Genomic DNA, 21,710 nt, shown 5'->3' with positions numbered 1-21,710 from the left:
ACCCATTTTGTGTTTTCCCTTTGCCTTCTCTAAAGCGACTTTTTACATAAAAAATGATAGTATTTCAGCCGGGGACGAATGAAATTTTGGTTCCAGTCAGTGATGGATTCCCGATTGATCATTGGCTCGTAATTTCATTCGCCACGAGATAAATTGAAAAAATGTATTTACAATTTCGAATTATCAACTCTGACGTTAATTTAAAGTGATTGTATTTTTAATTAGGAAGTAAAAATCGAGCCAATTCGGACACCCATTAAATACATAAAAGAATGAAAATCAGGGCATGATCTACCTTAAATAAACTTTTCGTACACCTTCCATCCCCCTTTTCGAAATATTTTCCTTCCAGATGATTTTTATCCCTCCGCTGAAATTCCTCAGCCAACAAACCGCCTTTATCAAGCTTTCTTCCTCTCCCTCTTTTTCTCCCCCTCTCTCTGAGAGAGAAAAACACGTTAATACGTGAAATGACTATGCACAACCATAAATATGTATGTTTGCCGACATGTATATGGACATATGTAAATACGTATGTGCATAAATATGTATAGATATGTGAGCGAGTCATGCCAGCACGAGGGATGTTTTTTGAACATATAAATATAGACTTACCGAGCCATTCGTCATAGCGACGTACGAGACTGTAGCCCTTGGCTTTGTGTACTGTCACCCTTTTTAACACACTCGAGTTCCTCCAATTTTTCTATCCAAAGAAAATCCCCCTCTCGTTAGCGGACGGTTTTGCTGGATTTTTCGAAAAATTCTATTCATAAACTAACGAGCGAGAGAATCAAGTACAGCCTCGACTAAGACTTTCTGGCATGTTGTTATGCTATGTTGGCGGAAAAGCCGTATATTCGAGTCTATACTGAAGCGGGGATGAAGCTGGAAAGCTCTTTTCAATGATTTCTTAACCAAAATATTGATTCACTATTGTTCACAAGCTCCCCAGAGTATTCAATTCTGGTCAGTAGAAAAAACGCGTGAATCGAGCTGAATAATATTGAATAAAACTCGGTTCGATGACTTTTCAATTTCCTTCGTTGTATCGGACTCTGTACGCGAGAGACAAACGACGCAGAATTTTCGGAACTTTTCGATTACGCTCTACATCCACGGACGGATTTCGAGTTGGAATTTTTTGGCGGATTTTGCTTTCGAGATCGAGGAGCCTTGTTTGTCAACGAAGAATTTTGTTGAATATGCTCAAAATATTGAAACTCTGAGATTCGGGGGGAAATTGAAAAGCATTAATAAATCATGAATTTACGTAACAATTTTTATTTGAAGCGTTAATGTTTTTTATTATTGCACAAAAAATATTGAAAATTTTAAGAAAAAAATTACGATCTTTTGACAGGTTTCTGACAAAAGATTCCACATTTAAATTACAAAATTCTGAATCCCTCGAACGACTGTTTCGTCTCAAAAATATTGTCCGCTATTATTTTTTTCAAAAAATATTTTAAAAAATTCATTCGTAAGAATAAGCTTCGAAAGAATCTTTTAAAGCAGTCTTTTTAGTCCCTCGTTAATAATGTTCCCAGTCTAAGAATACTTCGATGCGAATTTTTCATCTTTTGGAGTCCAAAGATATTTCATGATATATCACTTTTTATCAAGCCGAATCCCTGCATCGCGTTGGCGGAGACGAAAATTTGTTAATCTTTTCAAATTTACTCCTCCTAAAAGTGTTTCAGGCTAAGTGTAACAAATTTCGATTTTTATTAGTGATAACTCCGCGTAAATATATCGAATGGATAAAACGAGATATAAAAACTGGCAAAGTAACAAAAGTCTCTTCACAGCTCGTAGAGCGTCTAAGATAATATCGTCAAGAGTAAACCTCGCCGGAAACGAACATATTTATAAACCATTCGATGCCAATGTACAGCCTGCGTCTGACCTCAGGAATTCGTTTATTGATTTTTTCACATTATCCATCCCGCCGGAGGGGAAATTATGTCGGTGGCTTGGTTTTTCTCCTCATTTTCAAAATATCTCCAAATTCGTAACACAATTTCAATACCCCCGCACTGAGTCGATTCCTGCAACCAGAAACACCACCAACTCCCCTGAAAAAGCCCACAAAAACAACGACCAATGCCGTGTCTGAAGCCTGCTAAAAAAAAAACCTTCAAGATCCTGTTTCTCGGATCCAGTGTACCGCGACAGACGATATAATAACGAAATAATGAATCTTCGTTTTATTAATTAATAAACGCAGAGTGAAAGGAGCACGTGCTTTGATAAGACAACAGAAATTTAAGGGATTTCTCCCGATATATAAATTAGGGCCGATAATTAATGATAGAGATTGGATGCTGTAAAGGCCAAGAGTAAAATAGAGAGCGAGAGAGCCCGAGAATCCACACCGGCCCTTGAGCGCTTACCCTGCGGCTGTCGGCAAAGCCACCACCCTGTATCGACCCAGAAACGACGCCCATCCAAAGGAAAGAAGATGGAGATAGGAAGACGGACGGAGGGAGGTCCGAAGGGGAGAGAAAGAGCGAGAGAGGAAGAGAACATTTCCAGCCTTTACCCTCTCGCGATTCAGCGTCGACGTAGAATTTGCTCCCTGCTAGCAGAGTGTGTCGTGGCACACACCGGCGCGTCTCTCGCGAGTCTTCTGATATTACACACTTCTCACAATTCCCGCTGTTCGTCCATTGCCCAGAAATTTCGTAGGTGCTTGTGTACGAAAACTCTCTTAAGAGCGAGGGGAGGTTGAAACTTGTTCGTCTCGGCTGGTCCAGCCGGCAGCCCAGAAAGTGAATGCCACTTTTCTTCATTTCCTCCTTTTTCATCTCGCTCCTTCCTCCTCCCTTATTCCCGCTCACAAAAAGCTTCACTTTTTTCTCCTATCTGTACGCGGAGGATCCTTTTCTTTACGTTCCGGACAAAAGCGATTGGGAACGGTTCACCGCGAGAGGGGAAAGCTTCGTTGAAAATTTGATGAAATTTGATGTAAATGATTTCTCGGATCTTGGCTCCGCTCGGAGGAGCTGATTCGACGGATTGTCGCGTCAAATTCGACCCGAAGGAACGCCCTGAATCTGGAATTCGAGCGATCGTAGATCGCTGTCAAAAATCCTGTTTCCAATCTCATTTTTCATAGTCGTTTATCGTCGAATTAATACCGCAAAAAGTCTTTTCAGCCCTTTTTCATTCTGCCTCGAAACAATGATTGATTGTGAAAGAAAAATTGGAGTCTCACATTTCATGCTTTTTTCACTCTTTCCTCAAGCCCCGCATCTCAAGCGTATTTTCTTCCAAGTGACCTCGCTTATTCCGCTGGATACTTGACGAAACGAGGTGCGCATCATCAACATCATCGTTCGTTTACAGTCTGCACACAGGGAACGCAACGCTCGAGAGGAGTCTTGAAACCGCGACGGGGCGCTCTGTTTTCCCTCATAAATAATGTCCCATCGTCGACACACAGACTTTCCATCTCCCGAGGAGTAAGTAACCACGGAGTATAATAACTAACCGAGACGTATTTTCGTCCTCAAATATCGACGCGTATATCTGAGAAGGAAAAACAAAGATTCATTGAATAATGCATCGATGGCTGGTATCGTTTGAATGAAGGAGTCGTGGACACGGGAAAATAAGGGATTCGAATGCGATAATGAGACGTTCTTCACGTCGATTTATTTCTTCACTCGATTTGCTTCATTTTCATTTCACATATTTATAGGATTTTTCCTGTCATTTTTTACATCGTTGACGCGGCAGTTTTTTAAATTTCTTACAGATATTGCGTTCGGCTGATGGAATAAAATCGAGCCTGGAGAAAGAATCATTTCAAATGTTCGTTTCGTTGGACCGATCGGGTCGTTTGAGTCGCTCGGCTTTATCGCTCTCGATAGGTTTTTACTCTCTCAGCAATGTCGAAATATTTGATAATTTTTTTTAACGAACGAAGCGATGGAAAATGGAATCTTGTTGGTTTTATATTCGAGACAAATTCGTTCCATTTGGGAAGCAAAAATTTTGATTGGGTCGTTTGTTAAACGAAAGTACGTTTGCAGAGACGATCTAGATTTTGTTTTCTCGGGTTTCGTTATTGAAAAAATGCTAATAAGGCCACTCAATCTGAAATCCGTTTCTGAAAATATTTTTCTCACACGATATTTTTTACAACGAACGAATGCACACACGACACAACTTTTCCCCGGTCATCAATAGGCGAAAAATCTTTGCTCCTCTATTTCTGGAAGGTTAAATATCTTATATACATACCCTTGAGGTCAAAAGGTTAAAAAACATTTGTAAACTCTCGTTCAGCCATCGAGATATCGAAACAGTGTGGCAGAAGTGTCGGTCAGTTTTCCAAGAGAATTTCCATGATATTTTCACTTTGTTTTCGAGCTCGAACTACTCAAAGTCGTTTTGGCACTCGTGCGATCCAGAAAATAGAATTTTCGCAGTGAACCGCGAAAGATCGAATACTTCAAATGAAATTCCTCCTTCGATACGAAAAAAAGTACCACGCGCAAAATACCAATAACTTTTGACCTTAAGGGCGTTCCGAAATACAAATATCAGCCGTTAAACACTGGCACGTGGTGCGTGGTGACCGGGCGTCGCGACGGTGGTAGTCGGCGGGGTCGTCGTGGTGGTCGTGGGCCTGGGAATCGTCGATCTGTTGATCGGAGCACGTCTGTTGTCACCGGCGGCGCCAGTTTTGCTGCTCATCGTCCAAGGCCACTGCACCGTGCGTATGAGGGTGTTGCGAAAATCCTCGGAGAAGAGGCAGTAGATGTAGAACGTTATCGAGTAATTTATGACTTCGAGTAGATTGGCGAGGGCACGAAAGACCTGTTACGAAAATTGAATCAAACGAATAAACAAACGAGGGAGAAGAAAGAGCCGAAAACGGGGAGGAAAAGGGCGACGGAAGGGTGCCACTCGGGGAGAAACTTTACGAAAAAACGAGACAAAACAAGGAAGAAGAAATGGAGAGACGCGATGGTTTGTGGGACGGAACAATAGGATGTAGAAATAGTGTATATAAATGTAAAAAAGCCCATTGATATATGCGAGTAAAAGAGGCAAAACGAACGGTATCGCAACTGGTCAAAAAACAAGAAATAGAGAAAGCAGGAAAGAATCTATCGCGGAGGGGCTCAGCGGCGGGGGCATGAAAAAAGGGATGAAACATACGAGATGAGAAAGATTGGAAGCAAACGCAGCGTGTGCCACTGGCTTTATTACTGAGCTCTCGTGAGATCGATCTTCCGGAAAATCGTAAGGGGATTTCGCGTACGTGGCTAGACTCGAGTACCAACGAACAGGAGATTGAGAAAATATATTTAAGTGTGTATATATATATATAGATGGAGGAGTAAAAAAAGTAGGGAAAATGTGAGACAAAAATAAGTCGTGGGATAGGAAAAATTAATAGGAAGAGAGAGAGAGGGCGTTTGAGAGATTTGTTGGGAAGACGAGGGTGCGACGAGAGGGTTGAAAAAGTCAGCGGGACGGTTCGATCGGGCGAGAATGGGGGTTGAAGTCGTAGAGATTATTTTTCTTTTTGGAATAATAAAAAATTTTCGGTTTTTGGATAAAAATAATTGATTTGTTTTTCATTTGTTTTGACGTGTATCGGTGAATCTCGATTTTTCGCAAAATGATGATGAATCGATGATAAAAGTTTCGAGGAAATGAGATCTGCTCCTGCCATCGGAGAATGATTATTTGGCGCAGTGACAACGATCGCGGGGGAAGGAAAAAGAGAAAGAGGGAGTAAAAGAGATAGCGGAATAAAGGAGGGTGGAAAAGAGCTCGCAGGGTCAGGATCGGAGCTCCATTTAGCCATTCTTTGCCTCCGGTCGTTTGACCTTCGTCCCCTTTATTATACGGCTGAACTCAATGAGAAAAATTTTATTCGAGATTGACGAAAAAAGCTTTTACTTATCTCCGATCTTGAATACTCTGCCATACGGTATCAGAGACTTCCGATTTTCTTGCCGCAAATAGACGCGTTTTATGGCTTCGAACGGTGCTTTTTTCTTCCGATAAACTCAACTACGATCGACCACGTTGATGGGGAAAACAAAGCTTTTTTTCATCCCCCGGTTTCTAAGAGATCGACGAGCTTAAAAGCCCTTTAAAAGTTTCATTTGTCTCGAGAAACGATAACGAGATTGACGCTACGCGATATAATTAACTCTGAAACGCGAGAGCACCGTTGCGTGCCAAATAAAAGGGCTGCACTTTCGATGCAGATAAGCCAAAGTCGCCAACAACTTGTTGTGGCTGAGGAGGATAATAGTTGGCGTGTGTGCTGGGCTTCGCTCGCCCCCTTTCTCGATACGAGAGCGGACCGTGGGATAGAGCTCTTGCGGTTTCAAGCACGCCCGGATAGGATTAAGGCTGTTCAGAAATTAAGAGGCAAAATCGCTGCCGGGGCTCCTATTTTATCTTGATTAATGGCCGATCACTCACCTGGTACGGATAAAGACTCAAATTACTCTCGCTCAGTGTCACGTTTAGTATGACCATTGGACTGACGCAAACGAGGAATAGTATACTCGTGCTTCCCAACAACAATACCAAACGCCTCTCCTCAGCGAATGTTCGATGATCCTCGTCGCTGCTCACCGTTCTCGATAGTGTCATTCGTCTTCTACGCTCACAAGAATTTCTGTACACTATCATTATTCGAAGATTTAAGCCTGCTAGTAAAATCGTTGGTGCCACTTTGAATACGACTTCCAGCACTATTTTGTAAATCTACAAACACAATAATATCATAAATTACTATTTTTTTTTCCTATTTTCATCAGCTCTGTTTGTTATTTTCGTCAACTCATATGGTTCGTTACCAGCAACGCTTCTCTTTCTATGGTTTTACATATTTTTGGATTATTTTTTACGTATTTTATTAAATTACATTTTTTTTTTTCATGCAACCATCTTTTTTCAATATTCCATAAAATTTGACATTGAGATTTGAGTATGAAATTTTTGTAGATTGCATCATATTTGAACGAAAAAAAATAACGTGGCATGAAAAAGTTCGCTTCTGTATCCGTAGGAGAACGTTGGAACGGTATTTTTAAAAATCAGTGATGATTTCTATTTTTATTTTATAATAAAACCATACAAAGATAAGTGTATATTATTCTGATGCATTTTAACGATCAAATTAGCTTTAAAAACTGTGGGAAATCATTTAAAAATGCACAGTTTTACTTTTTCTTTTATTTCTTGGTGAAAACGTTCACCTGATTGTTATTTATCAGTCGCGAGTACCGTCTGGAGACACTGTGTGAATGTAAAAGCCCCACTTTTATCGCGGGGTATGTTTGAATGTATTAAAATTCTTATGAAAACATGAAAATTAGTATTATTGGTATGACCATCGCAAAAGCAAACTTTATATAAAATAAGGCTTTTTTTTCTTCGTTCTCGTGCATAATTAACCGGAAAATCATGAAATGAACTTTAGGACAAACAAGAACATTTTTTTGTACAGTCGTGTAATTGGTATTCGATTTCCACACTTCTCGGGATTTTGAACCATCAGAAAATTGAAAACGTTATTCGATGCTTCATATTTTGGAATTACAATGATTTTGGATTCTGTGCCTTGAATCCAGTGATTTTATATTTTTGAGAATTTCGAGTACGCTAACTCGAAATCGATTCAATCATCGAATTACATTCAGTTATTTTCATTTGTTTTTCCTTATATTTAACTTGATTCCCAATCCAACAGAAATTAAAGTCTCATGAGTGAATTTTACTTTAATAGAAAGATTAAAGTTCGTCAGGTGCTTGAATGAATTTCTCATTCTCAAGATTGAATGAAACGATTCAAACGATAAATTTCCGAAAAATGGTTACTAAAGTAGTGAAGAGAATGTTCGATTATCGAATCCTTAAAAAAACTGACCTGATAGAAGACCGAATGAAGGAATCTGAGATTATCACGTTTCTGATAAATCAGCGGACCTCCCGGTGCAACGAGACAAGTGGTAACTTCGCCTCGAAAAAGACTCGGAAGATAAATCAAAAAAGTGGCGATTGGTATGAGGCTGACCATGATGTGGGGAGGTCCGCAAAGTGGCCTCGTGTGTTGTCCAGGATGGCAGACGCTCACGTAGCGTTCGACGGTCAGTGCCAAGAGCATCATTACTCCTACACCTGGGGGAGTGGAAAAATAAAGAAAAATTAGAGCCAAAAGAAACAAACGTTTTTGGCACTGGATTTGTCTGATGAAAAAATTGAGGATGAACCTGCCGGAAGGTCAATTTTTTTGAAGAACTACAAATAAGTTTTGCAGCGAATAAATACCTCTAGAATAGCTGGGCACGAATTTAATTACGTTTTATCATTGAGGAATAAAGAAACTTGATAAAAAAATCTCACGGTTTCCAACTCGAAATAATGTCGAATTGACAAACGAATCTTTGTTCTAAAATTGAAAAAAAAATGTAATATTTTAGGAAATAGAAGAGCCGACTGTTTAGGAATGTTCAGAATTGCAGGAGAATTTCCAGCTCATTTTTTTAAGAATCTTTGTGAAAGAAAATGAGATTGAATTACCGAGACACCCATTGCCGAGGAAAAGTTCGAGATGGGCATGATAAAAAGCCTGCGGCCAGTTGCTCCATCGTCCAGTTTCCTTGTGGATGAGAACTCTCAGTGCGAAAGGTATGCAGAACAATATTGCGAGGAGCGCTGCAGCCGCGTATCCTGTAATATCGACGATGTAAGAAAACGAGTTAAAAGAGGAACAACGATCCTTCGGATCAAAGGAAACGCAATAAAAACGATCCAACCCCGTGATTTCATTAAGCCAAAGTCAAACTCGAATTTTTCAAACTTATAGCGGCAGCAGAAAAAAAAATAAAAAATATCAAGGATTCCTGAGATTTTTCACAATGAAGAAAAATCCTTTACGGAAGCTCCGCGCTCAATATGAGCAAATCAAAACCTGAATAACGAAGTTTCTCTGACACCTTACAAAATCACAATTTTTAGGAGAATGAAAAACATATTTTCGATATTTTCTCGTATTTTTACGTGTCTCGTAATTTGCGGTGTGCTTAAATTGATAAAGAATGCTCGTTGGCATTATTAAGGGAGAATGTCAGTGTAAAAAAAAGATCTTGGGTGCAAAAGAGCTTCTGTATGATCCAGGGATAGCAGACTCACCGCTAAGAACTTGTTTTATATTAATATTCAAGTTACATCATTCAATTTTATCCTCTCAAAACATTAAACACGTTTTTCTCGAAATCATGTTTTTTGACCTGGTTGACAGCATAACTATCAAATTTTTTCCAATCGACTTCATGCAAAAAGGATTCCCTTCAGAAAACTTATCACTATCGTCGCATCGTAGAGTTTTTTCTAAAATTTTTTACTTTTTTTTATTAACAATGTACTGTAAAATTATTGTGTGAAATTCGATTTTTTTTAAATTGCCGCCATTTTTTTCTAATAAAAATTTAATCATTTTTTTTCAATTTTTGATTTCAAATGCTTGCTCTACCACTTATGCTGTCAACTGTCGTGGAGTCTTTTTATGAGACGCCATTTTGCGAGTGCTTCTCTCCTTAATAGAATGTACTAAAAATAAATAAAAAAAATCCCTGTATACTTCATTACTTCACTAATTAATACACGAAAATTCAAATAATTTGATTCAGCCGTTTTTCAAAAAAAAAAAAAAAAAATCCCAAAAAATATCTCATTTTTCAGCCCGTCACACTGATATTCCCCCTTAAAGCGTGTATTTCAACGTATTTCAGTGAAATATCAACATATGGCAGGGAAAAAAAGTCCCGACCTCGTTGCACTCATCGGCGTTTTGCTGTGTTTATCTAACCTCTACTCAAATAACAGAGAGGCCGTTGTTATCGAGGAAAATTAATTAAATTCTTGAGTGCGGTTTCCAGCGTGGTCGATGCTCACAAATATATATCCGTACAATTGTATATATCCATCCAGCACTTGGATCTATATACACATTGATATAGATATGTATTACAGTTCGTCGACGTTAAGGGGGCTCAAGTGGTTCAAATTAATATTGTACACTATCTCATTTAATGATCGATTTTTCACTGGGTTGTACAGCGCTCGATCCAGGTGCTGTGCGAATGTAACGTTGATGTTGGGAAGCGAAGAAGCTCCCGGATTTGGAGCAATATTTTTGGAAATGTTTTTTTTTCTGCTTTACCATGAGGGTGAAAAAAGGTCTTTGGAATTTTGGAATGATTTTGAGAAAGGTTCGAAGTAGTCTTGAGTACATTTTGAATGATTTTTGGACGAAATTTTAGTTCGAAACTGCGACTGGGGGGGTTCAAGAGAATTGACGTTTTCGATTGTGGGCTTTTTGGAACGGTGGTTACAACGAGTAAAGAAAAGAGATGAGTGGAATTTGTTAAAGTTTCCTACTTTAACGACGATCGAACAGTGTTCCTGGTAGGAAAGCTTCCCTCGCTGACCTACTGCCCAACAATTTTATCGTCAGAGCTTTCTCCGACGTCGGTAAAAGCATCATAAAAGCTTCTGCAGGCTCGGTAAAACAGGCTCTTCTCCTTGGATAGTGGTAAAAAAGCTCCCCACAAAGATCTGGAAGATTCGCGGCGATTCAAACTGATTTACGACGCTGATGCGAGCGACAAATAATTATTCGTATCCGGGGAAGCCTCGTCTCGGTTTTTTCGCCTGTTTTTTTTTTTTTTTTTTTTTCAGTTCGTACAATCGGAGGCAAGAAATACATTTCAGTCGCAATATTTTTTAGTTTCTTTCTGCGAACTGTCACTTGGAAGGTTTAAGGGATTTTCTATACTTTAGTGAGCGGGAGAAAGAGAAAAAACCGTGTCAACACGAGAGACAGCGTGGGCGAAGGAATCTTGAAAAACTTTAACACGCTGCGAAAGCCCAGAGAATGTTGATCTCGTAAAAATTTTACGTTCATCCTGGCCCTGCTTTTGGCCTATCCGATGGCTTTAGTTCCATTAAAACTAAATTGCTCTGACTCGTGCTCGCTTCGTGAGCTTTTGCGAGCTTTATACTACACAAGGTCCCAGGAACATGTAAATTACGATCATCTCGCTATTTTCATTCTTACCCAGTACAAAACCTTCTCGGTTTAAGGTCCTTTCAGCGCGGGTCTAACTTTTTCGGTCGTTTACTCAAAATTATTTCTTCAATTTCTGGACTTGTAGCTTCGAATACACACACACACACACACACACCAATGTTCACATCAATTCATTCCATTTTTTGCAATGATTCTATTCAACGAATGAACACGACTGTTCTCTGGATCGTTAACGTTTAAAAGACTAGTTGTACTTGCAGTTTTTACTTTCACTAGACTTGTTCAGAACCTCGTAAAAACGAAGCACCCTTTCCTCACTTTTTACCCAGCAGCTTCTCTTTACTTTCCTCTTTTTTCTTCCCTTCTCAACGAAAGTTACTCGCCAACAAATTGCTCTTCTTCATCTTTTTACTCGACGTTTTCTCGAAAATTGGCTTAATCAAACAGTTTAAAATATTATCATCGTTCAGTTAAAACGAATGCATTTTTACTCGGCCTGTCCTTGGCCTCGTCCTAGTTTCTCGCAAAAGAAACTTCGACGCTAAACAAACTGCTAATACGCTCGAAATTTAGAATGGCGCGAGCCAAATGCCACCGGAATCTCTGATACCAATGTCTCCTCTTTTGTTCGACACTCAGCTATCGATCTTTCCAGGATTTTAGGACTCGAGACTGAATCAAAGTTTCGAGATATTGAGATAAATCGTGCAGGATTTTCTCACTCATTGAATAAGCTCCAAGAAAACGGTTTTAAGGATTTGAATTCTTATCCACAGAATGGAATGTCTGTGGATAAATCATTTTCAAGGATTTCCCATGGAAATTTTTACCAAAAATCAAATGATCGTTGATTCAAGTTTCTAGAAGAGACCGTTCTAACTACAGAAAAGAATTTTTTGTTTGTTTTTTTTTGTTTTTTTTTTTTTTTATATTCCACGAAAAGATGAAAGTTTACGAATTCGTTCAAGTTGATTGAACGAGGGTGTTTCACTTGGACGATTCCAAAAATTGGTGCACAAAATTCTTGTTTTTATTTTTGGAAAAATTGGACATGAAGTGATTGGAAATGGTGTCATTGTATCGATTAGATCAACAGAGAGCCACCGCAGAAAAAGCCTCTGCATATATAAATTATTTGGCGTCGAGAAACTGCGGCGCGTTTGTGGATATTGGCGAAAACGAGATTTCGTCCATGTTCAAACGGCACTTCCATAATTCGGTCGTGAAACGTCGAAGCTCGCTATATTTATTATCGAAAAAAAGTTGGAGCTAAAATTTCATGAGAGTTTAGTAAAAATCGATGCTCCACATTCGACTGTCGACAAAACATTTAGCAATTGCGACAAACTCATAAACCAGAATGCAGCGCTGCTAGCTGAAAACAAAGCGAATTTATATTCGTGGGAACGTAAAAACGAAGGACGGTGAGCCGATGATAAAAACCAATAAACATCGGATTAGTGAGAGCATATTTTGAGCTCGATTTTCAGCCGAGCATGAACAAAAAATCCGGAGTTTTGGCTCGATCAGCTCAGCAGCATTTGGAAACATCAAATTTGAGGAAATAATACGACGAGTTTGGAAGAATCAACGAAAGATTTGTGCGTTACTTGTGATCCAAAAAAGCAAGTGAACTTTTTTGCTTTTTCATGATCAAAGAAACGATTAAAATTTATTCTCGCAATTATTAAAATTATGTGTCATTTACTTGTCGAGATTGATCAATTTTTAATACAGTTATAACGGTTTAAGCACTTTCGTAGTAAATCGTCAAGCAAAATGTGCCAACAGCCATTTTCTATTTTGCATATTAGTATGCATATTTATATTTTAAACCAGCTGGCTCACGGTGTTGTCAAACCTTCCACTGTTTATGTCGTTATAACTCGTTAACCTCAAAAAAGTGTTTTTATTTTTCCATTCCCAAGTGATTCTCACCGGTAACAAGGTTTTCTCGAGTCACCATTGATATCTAAAAACATTCTATTTTCTTAGTCTCGTTTTTGGCTCTCGAAAGTTGGGAGGCTCCTATTTCATTAAACCCAAATGATCGCACAGGAAGTGTGTCTGCCACATGAGCCTGTGTACAAAGTTAAAGCTAGAGTTTTCGATTCCCATTAGATTTGCGTGGACTTCCTTAAGACGATGGATCAGTCGGTAACCACACCTCGAATTTTTGAAATTGAAACTCTTTGACATCGTTCGTCCGATTAAAATAATAAAAATGTCATCGTACGCAGCGCACGATCGCAAAAATCCGATGACATTTTTATTTTTTCGATGAGACAAACGATGTGGAAAAATTTCCTTGTCAAAATTTGCAGCTATCTCTCTCGCACTCACGGTTGTGATTACCGACTGATCCATCATCTTAAGAGTAGTTTATCAACAGTTGATGTACTGAGAAAAAACGTTCTGTAATAGCCATCAAATGCGGCGAGGAACGTTCCAGCAGGAATCCCCGTGTGTTGTCTACGGAAAAAGGGCCAAAAAAGTGTGGGCTAGAACCAGCTGGAGCTCATAAAGTGTCCGAAGAGCACGTTATCAGGAGAGATACTGAATACGTTCGCCTCGAACTATTCATCGGCGGGATGGTGTTTTGGAGTGGTGAAAGGTCAAAATGTGTATTGGGCGAGCGGATGAGAGGCGGAGGGGGGGATAAAGGGAGCAACGAGTCAGCCAGCTTGGCAGACAGGACTCTCGCACACGAGCCAAGAGTCCCGGGGACGTCCCGGAAAGCGTTCACTCACCTCTCGATTTCCAGCCTCGCGCGCGCCCCGTTCCTCGTAGGTGAAAAGGGGACAAAAACGCGCGAGAGAAGGGGAGAAACGAATAGAGCGAAACGGGGGTTGGAGAGACGAGGAGAGAGAGACGGAGAGGGAGAAACCTGTTGAAACTATCAAGACTATATATATGCGAATGGCAGGAACGAATGTGGCAGCTTCTAGTGCAATTTCGTTGCCCAAGTAATAAACCTTATACGAACATTGGCTCAAACATCGCAATATACCTTTTACGCTTTTGTGTCAACCGTTTTCATTTTTTCAGCCCTTTCTCCCTTCGTCGTCGTGACCTCTCATACGTGCTCGTAATCGGTACAATATATCCCGGGCTATTCGACGAGTGAATGAAACCTCGAAACGTTGAGGTAAGCCTCGTTTTATCCAGAGCTTCGAGGCCACTTTTTCCCCGCGATTTTCTATCGGGACTCGAAATAAATGAGGATGTGTTCGATGCTCGTTGTTCTCGATCGTTGCGATTCGAAATCATCTGTTCCTTCATCCGCGTCCCGCACGATCAGCGAAATTTCATTTCTCACGACTACGAAAATCTCAATTCAATCTTTAATTTTCATTCTAAGAAATATTTTCTTTTTAAGATTAAATATATGTGAAGGCTTTACGTATAAGCGTAGGAGCGAACGTCAGAAAAATCTCTCATTTTCTCTCGCTCAACTTCTGCAAACGGCGTGAGCCATTCACTCGACAAAATAAGAAAGGGCTTGGAGGAATGTATTCTTCTCGAGGGGTGTTACTGACGTGCTAAAAGATTTTCCAACGATAAAAATGTTCCCTCGACCGATGAATTTGAAAAAGAAAAAAGGAAAAAAATCAACAATAAGCTTCCTCCCGAAGGATTTTTGGCCCTTTTGTACTTGATTTTGTTCCTTCGGGCATAGTTCCCTTGAAATTCCCTCGTAACGATGATCTCTTTGCCAAATTTAAGCAAAAAAATTGCCAGAATAATGAACGGGAGGAGCTGCAAAGCTTTTTTTTTTCAGATTATTTTTAATACTCTTAGAAGGAAAATCAATCGATCTTTGAGCGTGAGAAAAACGAGCAGTACTTCTCCTTCCTTTTTCTTTTCAATCAGCGTTAATGAAGAACAAAGTTTACCCACGCGCGTTAATTACCGAGTTACGTAAACCTTGAGGCTTGTTAGTTACAGGGAGATTCGTACGAACAGTACGAACAGCAGCTTAATTTCGACGATAGGTGTATAGCGAAGAGTTGACCAAAAAAGAAGGATGATAACGAACCTCTCTAATACTTTTTTCCCAAGGATTTTTCTCCTGTCGAAGGGTTTGACTCGGCGAATCTTTCGCTGGACCTATAAACCTCCCCGCACACGCGACAGGAAACCTTCGCGATCTGGAACGTGGCCCGAATTATCCTTGTAACAAGGACGACAAATATGTGACCGAATAAAATAGGGTAGAAAAAACGAATCGATCGAATCCATCGGTGGAGTATGAAAAAACGAAAACGAAAAAAAAGGATGAAAAAAAAAAACAAAAAGTTGATAAAACATTTTTTACAAGCTCAATAAATTTTACGACTTGCTCGACATCCGAAATTTTATCGTATCCATCAGAAATCCGGAGAAATATTCGCGAAGCGAATATTTTATCTCTAAAAACCGTACCGCGCGGTAGCTAGTTGAATTCACGAAAATCCTCGTGACATGAATTTTCGGTTATATTGAACGAACATTGGAAAATGTTTTATTTACGAGGGGAAGAAAAAAATATTGTTTCTTCGAACGAATAAAAGGTGCTTCGATCTTCATGAAAAGAGGAAAAGTAAAATTACACTTTAACGGAGGAAAATAATAAAACTGTTTTAAATTACATCGATGCGTGTCCTAATTTTGTTCAGACTTCATCGAATTTTCATATTATTTTGTATCAAATTATGTCTTTTTTTCGAATAATCTACGACGTAGACGGGGATAATAAATTTATTCCATTAAATTCTTACTCTTCCATCCGCCGGTCCATTACGCCCAGCCAAAGATTCGATTCAACGCTTTTTTTTTCTTTTCGCTTTGAACTTCCCCAAGGGAAGCTTTACTCCCTTCAATTGACTCCTTCCAACATATTTTTTTGTATCTTCGCCGTTTTTTATCATTTCGTTTTTTTCATTTTCTTCGCTCTTTTTTTCTTTTCTTTATACAGAGAATATTCTCCCTTCGTTCAAGCTGATATTTACAACGATCCGGGACCGAGTGCGTTTGCATACAAAGTGCATTGAGACGCACAGTAGTCTCGAAGTCTCGAAGGTATTATCCTCTTTACGTGAGCCCGAAAGTATCTTTGGCTACCGGAAGAAGTGCTCGAGATTCCATCCCTCGCGGAGTCTCCTCGCCTTTTCTTCTGTCTTTTCGTCCTTGTCGCCCGCCTCTTGCCAAGCCAACGATAATACAGTCTCGATATTCTCACGAGGGCGATCAGACTCCCGGCTCCCGGAGTCGCCTTTTCTCCCATTTTTTTCTCTCTTATTTAGACGATTTTTTTCTATATTTCGCTGAATTTCTTTTTCTGCACCTTCTGCCTGCGCACCCTCGTGCTTTCGGGGATTTTGTTCCTTCGACATTCTCCCTCCTACACCTGAATTATGTACCCTTTTTTCCATTCTTGCACCCTGCTACCTAAGACGAATGGTCTGAATTTTAAAGCATAAACTTTCAGCCCAACGAGAATTCTTCGGCCCTACGAACTTTCGTCCCCCAACGAGTCAACGGTACACCACAATTTTCTAAACTTCCAAGTCCTCTGAAGACAAACCAAATTTATATTTTTCACCCATGAAAATTGACGTCAGCGTCGAGACCATTTTTTTTTTTGCCTTTTTTCTATGTTAACTTCAAATTTTTGCATATTTTCACATCGTTCTGCGATAAAAACGAGCGCAAAAACGTCTTCTATTGGAGTTCTTTATAAATTTTTCAAAATGCAAGTGCATTTGGGGATTCTACAAAAATCTCGTCTCCTCATTCGACTTCAGCAAATCTCTCGTAAGATGTTTCATTTCCATTTTTTTTATCCACTTATAAATTTTTCACGTTTTCTTTTCGGTCATACCTCTCACGTTATTGAAGGATTTATATCGGTCCCTCCGTATACTCGTAAGAAAAAACAATGGAGTTGAGGAAACGACACCTGGTGCGTTTCCTTAACGGATCTCTCAGTTCCTCCCTCCCATCTTCCTCCATAGAAGCCTCGCGAAAACGTAAAGTTGGCTGAAGCACACGAGATTCAGAGCGGAAAGGTTCGTAGCCGCATACGAATTACTCGATCTTTATCCCTATTCCGGTCGACTCTCTTCGAACCAGCCCGAAATTCAACCGAAAAACGCCCTACGTACAAAGTTTGGAATCTAAAATTTAAATTTCTTTTTCTTTAATTCTCGTATCTTTTTTATTATTAAAAAATCATCTATCAAATTCCTGGCTTCAGTTTTGTCAAAGTTCCGTCAACTCGACACCCGAAATCCAGTTTTTTCGTTCTCCAGTGAAAATGTCTTTTGACCCCAAACCCTGCGTTCGAGATTTTCGAGCAGCTTTCCTCAAATCTGGCAACTTATGAATGAATGAGACTCGGTCAGAAAAGGACTGACCGGGAGCAACGATGGCTGCTTTCTGATTTTCGAGCAAACGATCCGTCTCGCATTCTTTCTAATGATCAGGTGCACGAGCTTCAAAAGACTGGACACAAATTTATGTGGTTATTAGAATAAAAAAGTGGGGTAGTCTGAGTGTCTAACTTGAAACTTGGGAATAAGAATCCTTCAATTTGTCGGATGAAGGTCTTGGGATGAGACCTTGGAGCAAGGGTCTTATCGAGATAAAGGATCCTATAGTTATTCCCATTTTCTCGATTGCTCTTGTTCAGATCGGTGCTGTAAGAACCTCGAGGGAGAACGAGGATGAGCGTTAAGGGGTTACAAAAAAGAAAATAATCAGCACGAGAAGAACGTGGGATAATCAAAGTCCTTCTTCTCTCAGTCCATTACTGCTCATCGATCTTTGATTAGTAATCGGTGCGGAATGATGCGAAATCAATGAGACATCGATCGGGAGGAGATTCACAAAGTTTTGTTAAACTTCTTATCTGCCAGGGGCTCGAGCATTCTTTTTGCTGTCGAGTTTCCCGCGAGGAACAAACATCTCACTTGGTCGATTCTCCCTTTTGTTTTGTACGTGCGATCCGAACGAGGGTAAAAACAAACAAACAAATTGCGATAAAAAAGTGCTTTTCGTGACGGGAAACTCAAGTGATGTCGGAGACTCGAGCCGAACACCCTTTCGAGTGACGGAGTTTTGGAAGTTTTACGCTGTTAACTCGCAAAAATGTGTTTTTCGCGCTTTCTCAAATCCTTTTAAACGACGTCAATCGAGTTAAAGTACATTCGAATATCTCAAATGTTTGTCGAGCAAAAAATAAAAGAATATAAAAGAAACAGCTAAATGTACGCTCGAACTTTCCTTCGCACATTAATCATTTTTCTCCGAGGCTCCAACTTTTAAACGCTGTTGAGTCGACCGCGCGCGAGAAAACCGTTCCGACAAGGGTTTATCCCCGCGCCTGAGCTCTCCGCAGCAGGCTCCTCGCTTCGAAATTTTTCGATAGCTTTATGCGAAATCCTAATCATTTTTTATTTTTCTTTCAACTTTCTCAACCTTTTCCCTCGCCCGTTCCCTCTATTTTAGAGTTTTCTTTAACCTTATTTCACGCTCGTTGGGGCTTTGATCCACCCGCATGCCTCCGTCGACACGAACCTTTCACTTCCCTCTTTTCCTATCTTTCCCTCATTTTTCGGACTTTGTGCATATCGATTACGGTAGCCGAAGGTTCGACGTGCCGAAAGCCCACCGAGAGAGAGGGTTCCCTCGTCTTTATAAGCCGAAAACACGTTATTAAGTACGTAAAAACTTGCAAAGAGATGGACTGACTTTTGGAGAGGCGGCGACAACCCCGCCGGGGTCAGAGGGGCAGGGGGTCTCGCGCGGGATTTAGTAACTTGCCGGGGCTTACTTTATAATCTCCCCACGTTTTGCTCAAGATATTTTCTTTGTTTAAGGACCGGAGATGAAAATATCCGAATAGAGAATACTTCAAAAATCAATACATTTGAAATTACATCCGTTCGCGAGTTGACGGACGATTTGCCAGGATCATAAATTATTGAATATTTAACGACACTTTATCCTGCTGCAATATTTATTTCAAACTCGACACTCCAAACTAAATATCCAAACGAGTATAGAAACATTCGTTTGGATCAACGCTTCCAAATGTTTATTCTTTTAATCCTTTTCACACGATATTGCATCAACTTATTCTCGCACTGCAGGCGACATTTTGTTGACGTTTAATATTTTGACGACACAATAAAGTTAAAAGTTTTGTTCGAGCACAAAGAAGTTTGGAGTAAGATCTGAAATTTTTCGCCTGAACAGAGAATTCCGTTGAATACGTGCAACAAGATCTTTCAATATTTCGACCTTCAGATCATCAATTTTCATTTGCACTAACACTTCGATCGCTTTTGAAAGAGCCGATACCACAAAAAGTTGTACGTTTTGTTTTTTCCAACTGAAATCCTAGTTACAGCTTTTCCGGATTACACCGTAGGCTGAATTGGACAGTGGCACTTGGACGAGGAGATTTCGAACCATCGAAAACGCTTTTCACATAGAATACGAATGAAATGTGGGTGAAAATGGACGAAACGAACGCGAATATGAGGAAACAGATCGAATATGAACAGTCGCAGGGTTGGAAGTTTGACAAAAATTCATTTTACTCGACAGGAGGATTCATGAAGATAATAAGTTTGACAAAAAGCTCCCAGGCGAGTGAACTCGAAAAAAAATTATCACCTCCGTACAAGCAACTTTTTGCTTTCGAAAGCAACCTTTCGTCTTCGATTACTCGCTTGTTTGAAAATTCTTATTTCTCCTCTTTCTCCTCTTTTTATTTTCCCTCCAAATTTTCTTTTTTTCTAAATTTCTTGTTTTTTCTGTATTCTTTATACTTTTGTACGAAGTATTTTGATGTTTGTAAAAAGTTGAAGCACGTTGGATCGAAGTTATCGTGGAAAAAGAATCTTCACTAATTTTTGAGCAGCACTTTCTCGTTTCAGCCGAGAAGATTTTTTGAAAATTTGCAAAAAACTGCGGTACGTTTCTCAGTGTTTGAGAGCAAGAAATAACCGAAGCTTCTCAAACTTTCAACAAGTACAATGTTTCCTTAAGTAGCCCACGTTTTGTTCCAGTCTCGCTGTCGCGCTTGAGAATGAATGTTTGTCTCGAAAGTGAATTCCGTCGAGCCGAAATTCGGTCGGTACAAGTGTGCGTGTGTGCGAGTCTCGACGGTGAGAACACAGCGAGGTTTCGTGCGGTCTGACCGATCGTTGAGTGCACTACTTGGCATAGAGGACAGCGCTTCTACCGAGGCAGAGGCTTGGATAACGCGAAGGGGAACTATTCGTTGCACAGCAGATTGTGGCTTTAACGCGCAATGGGATTCGAGCCCGCACAGCACGGGGAGAAACGATAGTGCGCACTCCTGTGATTTCGCAATAGTCGCTGAAAATCCAGGAGCATAGAATCTAAACTGTTATATTGCACTATGCGATATTAAGCCGTAGACGATTCGAGCACAGGTTGGCGTAGCTGCAGTTAAATTGCGTCCCCATTTACGTCGATCATGGAGAATTTCAATTCGTTGAATTTAAACAAATTTGAAATTTCGTTGGATCGATAAGCCTTGGAAAATTACTTTTGGCGAATCCAAGTTCAGGCAGTTTTCGTCATCGAGATAAATTACTGTGGCTGACGTCGTGTGCGAATTGTGGTGGAAGGCGAAGGAGTCGAATTGGTTGTCAGTCCTTGGACGAGTGTACAATATTTATGTTTATCCTAACATTTCACGAAACACGATAATACCAGAGCATTTGCGGTTGCCAATTTTTTGAAAAATACCGATCGGAGTTACGAAAATGTCCAATCAATTGACCCGAATTCCAGTACTTTTTGTGGGGCACGCGTGCTGTTATGTTTTATCGTGCAACTCGCAAAATTCAATGAATATATCAACGTTGTATTAGCCCGATTCTGTAAATGGATTTTCACGAGGAAAAATTTCATCAGTTTTCCCAGTATTGGCTTCGATAACTTTCATTTTTCTCAATGTTTATTCAGCCAGTGCAATAATTCAGAGCCACATTGAAATAGAGCAAGTTTTGGTCTACCAAATAATTCCTTGTTCAATTACATTGGCTCTTTGCGGATGAGCTCAAGGAGGAGAGAAATTCACTGTTTTTCGTCGCTCCAGGGAGTAGAAATTGGGATGCAACCCTGGTGACCGTATCGAGGGACTTTCGTTGGCCAAATTCACAGAAGAGAGAGAGAGAGAGAGAGAGAGAGAGAGAGAGAGAATGAGAAAGGAAGAAAGAGGGAGTGAAATCCATTGTATTTCGAAAGGATCGGAAGGCAAGATGAGTGAAAATTCGAAATCGAATTACCGTTAGTAATTTCCTCCTAATGCAGTGGCTCTAGACGAGCTCCACCACATTTGTACTGTGAGCGAATACGATTTCGGCCCCTCGACCAAACCGGAAACGTGCATATATCGAGGTTATTTCGAGGAGACGTTTTCACATTCGATCCATCCGTTTGGAGCATCCCCCGAGCGCCGTAACTTCGAAACGACCAGTTGAACTATTCCTTCGCACAGAGATAAAGAACCCAATGATTTGAGTCATTCTAATAAAGCTTTCAACAAATTGTGCTAAAAAATAATCCAAAGTATATAAAAAGAGTACGAAAAATCCTGTGAAATCGATAA

The 21,710-nt window shown here is 40.0% G+C and overlaps 1 protein-coding gene across 1 annotated transcript in view; it reads right to left on the bottom strand.

The window, feature by feature from the left end:
• Positions 1-3,630: 3,630 nt before the first annotated feature.
• Positions 3,631-21,710, bottom strand: part of LOC122417326 (probable G-protein coupled receptor B0563.6) — a 42,684-nt gene continuing 24,604 nt past the window's right edge. The window contains exons 3-6 of the mRNA XM_043430760.1: positions 8,566-8,715; positions 7,913-8,163; positions 6,460-6,747; positions 3,631-4,830 (exon numbers count right to left, since the gene is read on the bottom strand). Coding sequence (XP_043286695.1) covers positions 4,561-4,830; positions 6,460-6,747; positions 7,913-8,163; positions 8,566-8,715 — 959 coding nt within the window. The 3' untranslated portion in view covers positions 3,631-4,560. The remainder of the gene's footprint in view (positions 4,831-6,459; positions 6,748-7,912; positions 8,164-8,565; positions 8,716-21,710) is intronic.

The sequence above is a fragment of the Venturia canescens genome, chromosome 10 (assembly GCF_019457755.1).
Source record: "Venturia canescens isolate UGA chromosome 10, ASM1945775v1, whole genome shotgun sequence".
Lineage (NCBI taxonomy): Eukaryota > Metazoa > Arthropoda > Insecta > Hymenoptera > Ichneumonidae > Venturia > Venturia canescens.
This window is presented reverse-complemented; position numbering and strand designations above follow the sequence as displayed.